The sequence below is a fragment of the Leptinotarsa decemlineata genome, unplaced genomic scaffold, assembly GCF_025532065.1.
Source record: "Leptinotarsa decemlineata unplaced genomic scaffold, Ldec_3_MD MMD2_tig00003798_RagTag_RagTag, whole genome shotgun sequence".
NCBI lineage: Eukaryota > Metazoa > Arthropoda > Insecta > Coleoptera > Chrysomelidae > Leptinotarsa > Leptinotarsa decemlineata.
The window spans coordinates 3,507,033-3,514,987 of NW_027412596.1; the positions used below are offsets into that span (position 1 = coordinate 3,507,033).

General features: G+C 30.7%; 1 protein-coding gene across 1 annotated transcript; it reads right to left on the reverse strand.

Moving 5' to 3' along the window:
* Positions 1-1,558: 1,558 nt before the first annotated feature.
* On the reverse strand, positions 1,559-6,147 carry LOC111507563 (ejaculatory bulb-specific protein 3). The gene is made up of 2 exons (XM_023162896.2): positions 5,926-6,147; positions 1,559-2,478 (listed from the first exon to the last, which is right to left on the reverse strand). Exons 1-2 carry the CDS (start codon positions 6,110-6,112, stop codon positions 2,282-2,284), a joined length of 384 nt encoding a protein of 127 aa, XP_023018664.1. The 5' UTR covers positions 6,113-6,147; the 3' UTR covers positions 1,559-2,281.
* Between the last annotated feature and the right edge of the window lie 1,808 nt (positions 6,148-7,955).

The window sequence follows — 7,955 nt, forward strand, 5'->3', positions numbered from 1 at the left end:
CGTTGAAATACAGTTCCAAACCACGACGGCCTTCGAACACGAATGAAGATCGTAACAATGAAAATCTCGGCCGCGAAAGCCTAAATCAATTTATCAAAAATATCTCGGTGAATTTTTGACTGTACTTTCGTATTTTGATGCGTAGATTACGAATTCGTAAGGAAAAAGCGGCGCTCTCCCTTATTTACAAAGTTACGGCCCTTCAAAGTTCAGAAAAGGGCCACTTTTCAGCCATCTTTTTTACAAAATGAACTCTTTGAAAATACAAGCATTTATTCACTAGGCCACATTTACACCTTATTCCTCCTCAATTTAAAAACGAATGCTTCTCCTGGTGACATTTTTCTATATCTAGGTTAGTTACTAGTGACAGTTCAGAAAGAAGCGGTTGGTATTTGCTGCCGCCTACTACCTATTCCAAATTCGTAATTCATAACCAAAAACCTATTTTCGATCTAAAGAATGAAGGTAAAAAACATTTGAATTACTTTAGGAATATTTACTGCATCAGCCGTACCAACCTTGCCATTAACCTTAAAAACGTAAAATACAGAGATATGTAACCAAAAACCAGCTCCGTACATTTTTTTATATTTTTATTGGAAAAATGTTGATTACTGAAGTGAAAAGTGTCAAAGAAGGAGGAATAAGGTGTAAAGGTAACCTAGTGAATGAATGCTTGTGTTTTTAATAGTTTATTATGTAAAAGAGAAGGCTGAAAAGTCGCCCTTTTCTGAACTTTGAAGGGCCGTAACTTTGTAAGTAAGGGAGAGCACCCCTTTTTTTCTTTCGGATTTGTAATATACGCATCAAAATACATAGGTAAGTACACTCAAAATTTTTTTCAAAATCGCCGGGTGCCCTCAAAACGAAAATTTACCAATATCTCTACGAAAATCAGTGAATGATATCAATTTCAATATGATAGTACAGTTGGAACTTAATGTTTTGAATGAATTCAACGAAACACTTCCACATAACAAAACTGCGAATCTTTTCAACACTCATTTAATTTACTAATTTTGGCTTCCATGAAATCTTTAAATCAATGAAGTCCGCGTTGAGAAAAATGTTAGAGTTGTGCTGTGAGAAAGAACTATCACGATAGTTTACCAAGGAGAAATCAATATTTGAGTTTTCTTGTTGAATCCGTACCTGAAATGTATGTATGTAATATGAATAATTCTATTTGCACTAAGATATTTAATTTTTGTACTGCGTTATGTGAATAATTCAATGAAAAATATATCGATATCATTATACTGTCATTCATTGGAGGGTTATTATTGAGAGCTGAATCAGTACTCAGTTGATTTAGTTAACAAGAAGTTATATGTAATGTCAGTTTTCCTTGAAAGCCACTTTTTCCTCTGCGTTTGAATAATTATTTCGAAACTTGTACGACCAGTTCAACAACATGCCAATAAATTTATTATGACTACAATGTTATAAGGTATTTTGTAATGAGCTTGATCAAAACGATGAACTAAAACTTTAATGAAGGTAGTGGATAAAATTTTTCCCACTGGCGAATAATACTTTAATATTGTCTGGAAAATGTTTGTATATTATTATAATATCAATTATATATTATTATAATATCAAGTGTATATTATTATAATATCCAGTGTATATTACTATAATATCAAGTACAGGAAACTAACCATCGGTACTAGTTTGATATACGCTGGATTGCTTAGGGTTCATAATTTGATTATGATGATTCCTGATAACTATCAATTCACTAAATTTTCAAATGGACCTGAGTTTTTTTAACAAAACCAATGATAATGTACAGCCAGTTGAAGTGACTGAACGTGTTTGATGAAAATTAAATAATTATAAAGTTTCACATATTTTCATACTTCATGTAAATATTGTTTTATTTTATAGTTTGAACATAAGAGAGTTTTACACATGATTCATGAGAAAATTATACATATTTGTGGACAGAGCGATACATCTCAGGAGTACATTAAATGTTTGAAAGATATATACAATGAGGTATGGTACAACATATTGAGGATGATGCAACAATACATATATTATTAAAAGTAATACTGACTTCTTCACCGAGTTCAGATGTGAGAAATGAAGATGAATCACATTTTGTAACAAATTAGAAAGCATTACCGATTGTCACGGATCTTACATTTTTGTTTTTGATAACAGTTGAAATATTCAGAAACAGCCAAACAATATGCAGCTATTTTTATAATAGCATTCGTAACAACCAACATCTCTACAATTATAATGACATTGACTCAGATGTTATTATCCATCATGCAGATTTGCCTGCCTTCTCCAATTGCTCCTGGTATCTTTTCTTGTAGAGTCCTTGAGGATCAAATTTCTTTGTGAGTCTCTCCCAGTCTCCGGCTCTCTTGGTCATTAGATATTTCATAACCTTTTCTGCTGTACTTCTTTGGTTTGGATTGCACTTATCGCATCCGGTCTTCAGAGCATCTGGAAGTGTTTCTGGAAAAAAGTAATACTGAAATTCTAGTAATAACTCTGGGTATTTGAATATGGTGACTGTATGCTTTGTCATGAGAATTGTTATTCTTGGTCAATAAAGTATATTTTGATTGATTGATATATTGAGTATCTTCTTCTAGACATTTCATTTGAAAACATTCTTCTTTAAAATTCAACAAATATTTGAAAAATAAAAATGAAATATGAAACTTGAAGACAAATACTTTTTAGTATAATTTTTGGAATCGAATGTTTTCAATAAACGTATGCTTTGGTTGGTGACAACAAAATCGTTTCAAGAGCAATACTGTTTGTATGTGAAATTGTTGGACCAGCGGCCCTTTTGGGAAGTTATCTGATTCAAAATTCGGTCAACAACTCAATTCTTCATAGATGTTCATATATTGAAATTCTAGAATCTGATGTAAATTCCATAGTGACTCATACGAATTCCTAGTTGTGTTTGGAGGCTCAGAATATATCATCTTGTGAACTGTTCACATAAGTAACTGGAAAATTGAGGCTTCATGCTAGGCTGAGAATGATACATTTTCCAAAACAATCAGAGCAGAAATGAAATGGGAAAAAAAAATTTTACAAAAATACTATCGCAAAAATTCGTAAAAGATATTTATAGCTTCTCATGAGCACTTCTCACCAAATCAAAAATCTAAGAGAAAACAATATGGAAGTATATATATATATATATATATATATATATATATATATATATATATATATATATATATACTACTCAGATCAGTTTTTCATCATAATTCATTCAAATTATTTTTCCAGTGTAGCGGTTCAGTGGTGAAACTGTCTTTTGATTCGAGCAAAGCTACTTCGGGAAAGCAAGTCCAATTATAATGCAGTCTACAACATTTTGTATTCAGGAGTATTTATATTAATAATAAGTAAGGATGCTGCCCGTATGGAAAATCAATTAGTATATCTTCATTGGTAAACACATGAGATAAAAAATGAAAATATATTATTTTCTTTTAAAATACATTTTTGTTGAGGAGTCAATGTTTCTTATGGTTTTTGGGGGTATAACCTTCCACAGTCTTGATTTCTCTCAACCCTTATTTCCGGTTTTTGTTATTACCTTTCTGATTTGTTATTACTTTTTAATTTGTCAATAAAATAAACCACACTCTCTTTCACTTCGGATAATTGACTACGATGTTTCTTTGATCTGATATGTCTGAAAATGATTTCGTTCCGTGGTGGTATTTAAAAATACACTGAAAGTCTACTCAGAAGTAAATTTACATGGTTTACTGATTTCTGTCATTACTGAATGAGTTGGAGGCAATGACTTTCTGTTTTAATTTGTTCCCACGACACAATTTTATATTTCTATTTAAAAAATTCTATGAAATCAAATTATAAAATTCTGATAATTCAGAATTGAAGTTGTGGTAATGACTTGGAAGAATAATATTTCTTTGTCAAAAATCTGCAGCCTTTCATACAGAAATTCATTCAGTCGTGAATGATATGCTTCTTCCATCATTATCTGAAAAAGAGAGGTGACAAGACGTAGTGAATTGCAAGCTTATCGTGAATTTTGTCGGTAATTGTAGAAGAAACAATATTGATTATGTTATGGTTATCTGAATACTAAACAAACATTTTGAGAAAAGAGATAAATCATGATACGTTATTGAAAATAGAATCGTTGGTTTCAATTATTGACTTAATATACAGGCGTTTTTTTTTAGCTGATCCCACTATTGACATACAAGGTCGATTGAATTGGATGAAAGTTTCCCATTTTGGGAAAATAGAATAATAATAAATAATAATAATTTTTAATATCGAGAATATAAGTGGTTCTTTTTGAAATGTTCGTCGAAAACTAAAATTACCAAATTTCATTTATTGGCTCTACCGCAGAATGATTTGAAAGACGGCAAAATAAATGTCTTATATTATTTTTTTTTAGTACAAAACACAAGCAATATAGAAAAATCCTAATGGCGTTCTCAGAGCGGTGCCTGTGCGAAAATAGCGATTCACATTGGATTTGAATCGCAGAAGATTAAATCCATTTGGAAAAACGTTCTCAGGTAGTTTATTCCACATAAACGCAGTTCTCCAGATGAAAGAGTTCTTGAACAGTAAGTTATTATAATCTAATATAAACCAATTTGCAATGCGACGTTTCATTCATAAGATTTCAACTTTATTTTCTTAATATTGGAATCTTGTTTTTTCAACGATTTTTGTAGCCGCTATGATGATAAATTCAGTGCTTTTCCGACGTTTCTCTTAACATTATGATCGTACAGTTTCCGATCAGAGCTACCTCAAAAAAGTAGGGACCAATATGTTCATGGTCTAGAACTCTAAAACTATACATATATCGGAAGAACATGAACTATACAAAGTAACAAATAGTTACTAGATATATTTCAGTTCGAATCATTACTCATGAGATACTCTGTTTAATAAGTTTTCAGTTTCATATAAAGATTGAGATTATATCTTCTTTATGATTATTATTTCAAGTTCGAATAAATACTGAAACTGAAACGAATATTGAAACGAATGTTAACAAAGATGTTATTTGTGGGAATGATAAAATTAATTATTATCATTATTTAATTTGGATATTTGTAAGAATTTGTAGTTTTTGATGATATATCCACAATCCAGAGTATTGCCCAGTCAATTGACACGAGGTACTGTAGAATGATCATTTTCATCATGATAAAATGGTTTTTGTGTATTGAGCTATTGGACAAAAAGTGAAATTGAATTATATGGCAAAATATTCAATATTTTTGAGTTCATGAACAGTGTTAAATTTGTGAAAATGTGTTCTGTCAAACCAGATACATTTTTAAACTCAAAACTACTACCAAATACTGATACTCCGACGCCAATACGGCCAATATGACGTTACATTAGTAAATTAATCGAAAAAAAAAAATGTATATCATTGATAAAAATACATTCAATAGAATAAAGATATAGTCGAATTCCAAAAGCTAACCACAGCTCTTTATTGTTGTGAGGTGTGGAAAGTTTTCGACGGAAAAACACCTAAAAAATTCGAAATATTTCGAACATAATTTATTGTTTGTTGCCTTGCCTTCACAAGGAATATACAAACAAAATATTTTTATGCAGAAGTTTATAGAAAAAAAATTCTACAAAAAGTGTATTTATTTTCGTCTTCAGAATGTTCGATATGAACATATGTACTCAAAGTCATCTGTGAAAACCTGAAGTAAAATGAACTTTAAATCAAAGGCTTGAAGGAAATAACAATTTTCTAAACAATAGTTGGTTAAATCATCATGAAGAATCGTAATAACGGTTGCTATATCCGTAACCTGTTACCAGATACATATTTAGATGAATTAATGTAAAGGGGGAGAACTCATAAAGTCATAAATTTCAAAATTGTCAACATATTTTGATAATACTTACTCCTCAATTCCCTCCCCTCAGGTGTACAAGGCCCTTCTTCCATCAAACACTTGACGTAATTAGTCAACACCCGATCATTTTTCAAAATTTTATCAACGTCTACGTTATTGTATTTACTATTATATCCATTTTGAGCAGCGACAACTGCCAAAACGCAAAACAATACCAGTGTACTGACACTTTTCATTGTTAGAAAGTTACTTGTGGAATATTACGTTGGATTCATTCTATCTTATAAATGCCCAAGGGGATCCTAAGAAAGTAAAAGTATCACGTGATTGGTTCACAAGAATATTTCAATGCGTCAAACATTACTTGACCTACATAACAGCATCAGCAGAGAGAGCCCGATTACAGGGGACACGCGAAAAGTTTTCCTGATCAATAGCAGTAATATTGAAGTGAAACCAACATGTAGAATTGTCAATAAAATTATCAGAAGAAATAATGATATTTTGAACTGGAAAAGGAACTCATTTTCAACTGAACCAAAATATTACAATATTTCCATCCAGTTTATTGAACTTCTACTTATGGTTCAATCTATTATAGCTTTTCCAGGTGTCATTCATACTGAAAGTCTAATATTATTATAAGTTTTGTTAAACAAAAGTTATCGTGGTTTGTTGTGAGTATCCATTGAAATATATAAAAATTAAAAATAGTTAAATGTTGAAGGTTGGGATTTCCGTTGTTCAACATGGACATAAATTAAACATACAAGAAGAAAATAAGATAGTTGGGATAATGATAGTTTATTGAATTATACATTGAGGGAAAACAAAGATGACTGAAAACTAATGATATCAATTCACTCATGAAAAAACTCAATTGAATATCAGGCATCATACATCAAAAATATTTATGTGGAGTTACAAACTAAACCACAAAACATTTAGATTCATTTGAATTTGATGAACCTCTCAGAACCCTCAAAACTAATGAACTCTCATACTAATCAGATTAACGTTTTTTGTAGATATGTAACAATTGAAATACATTTCATCTTTGAGATAGTTATATCATATACATTTAGTCAATAAACAAAGTACTATAACTTCATCGCAAAAAGTTTCAACTCGTAAATTCACTTTTCAAGGATTCTGAGAATATTTTCCAGAAAGCATGTGAAATTTCATAACTCCTATAACGATAATTTAATTAATTCATTGAAATATGGTATATACACTACTGAACCAAATTTTTCAATGACTAGACGCTCAGTATCAGGTCAGTTAATCATCAGTTCATAACATTTTAATCTACTTTCAGGGTATCAACTTCTGATTCGTGAAATGTTTATTTTGATACGGGAAAAACGTGCATTGCTTCAGAATTCACCCAACACATTGGTTTTTTACAGCCTTTTGCAAGTTAACTTGAAGATTCTCTAACGTGGAATAAATCCAAAACAAGCACTTTCCCATTCACCAGAAATGCCAACTTGGTTGATGAAACACGCGTCGAGAAGAGTACTGCATTTCTGTTGGTTGGGAAAATTACTTGTTTTTGATTAATTTCGTAGTGGCAACTCCATGTACATGTTATGTAGTTTCTTTTTTGGGATTGGTTTCGTTTCGGTAAAAGATATGTGAAACTGATGAGGATTTTTTTGGATGAATAGTTGAAAACATTTATGATTACTTCACACCTGTATACGTGAATTATTTCGATTATTCAATTCAGCAAATGAATAATTAACCATTCAAACATTGAATCTAACTGAATCGACTGAAATCATTGGGAAAATAACCAAAATATTGCGAAACTTCAAATCCCGAAATCGAATCCTGCATTTTTGATTTCTAATTTTTTGAAATATCAATAAAGGAGAAGATTCATATTCGGATTGCTTTTCTAGAAAGGTAAACAAAAAGAAAATGAAATTATATGACTCTTCAAATAATAAGGATACACTACAAAAACACACTTTTGTCTATTTTCCACTATATTTCTTTATTGTTGACCGGTTTCGGCTATTACACCATTTTCGAAACTAACTGATCATATTTAAATCTGAGTAATCTATA

Coding starts and splice junctions, on each gene's coding strand:
- LOC111507563 (XM_023162896.2), bottom strand. CDS start 6,112: ATGAAAAGTGTCAGTACACTGGTATTGTTTTGCGTTTTGGCAGTTGTC. Junction 2,479..5,925: donor TGAGGGGAGGGAATTGAGGA/GTAAGTATTATC, acceptor ACTTTTTTCCAG/AAACACTTCCAGATGCTCTG.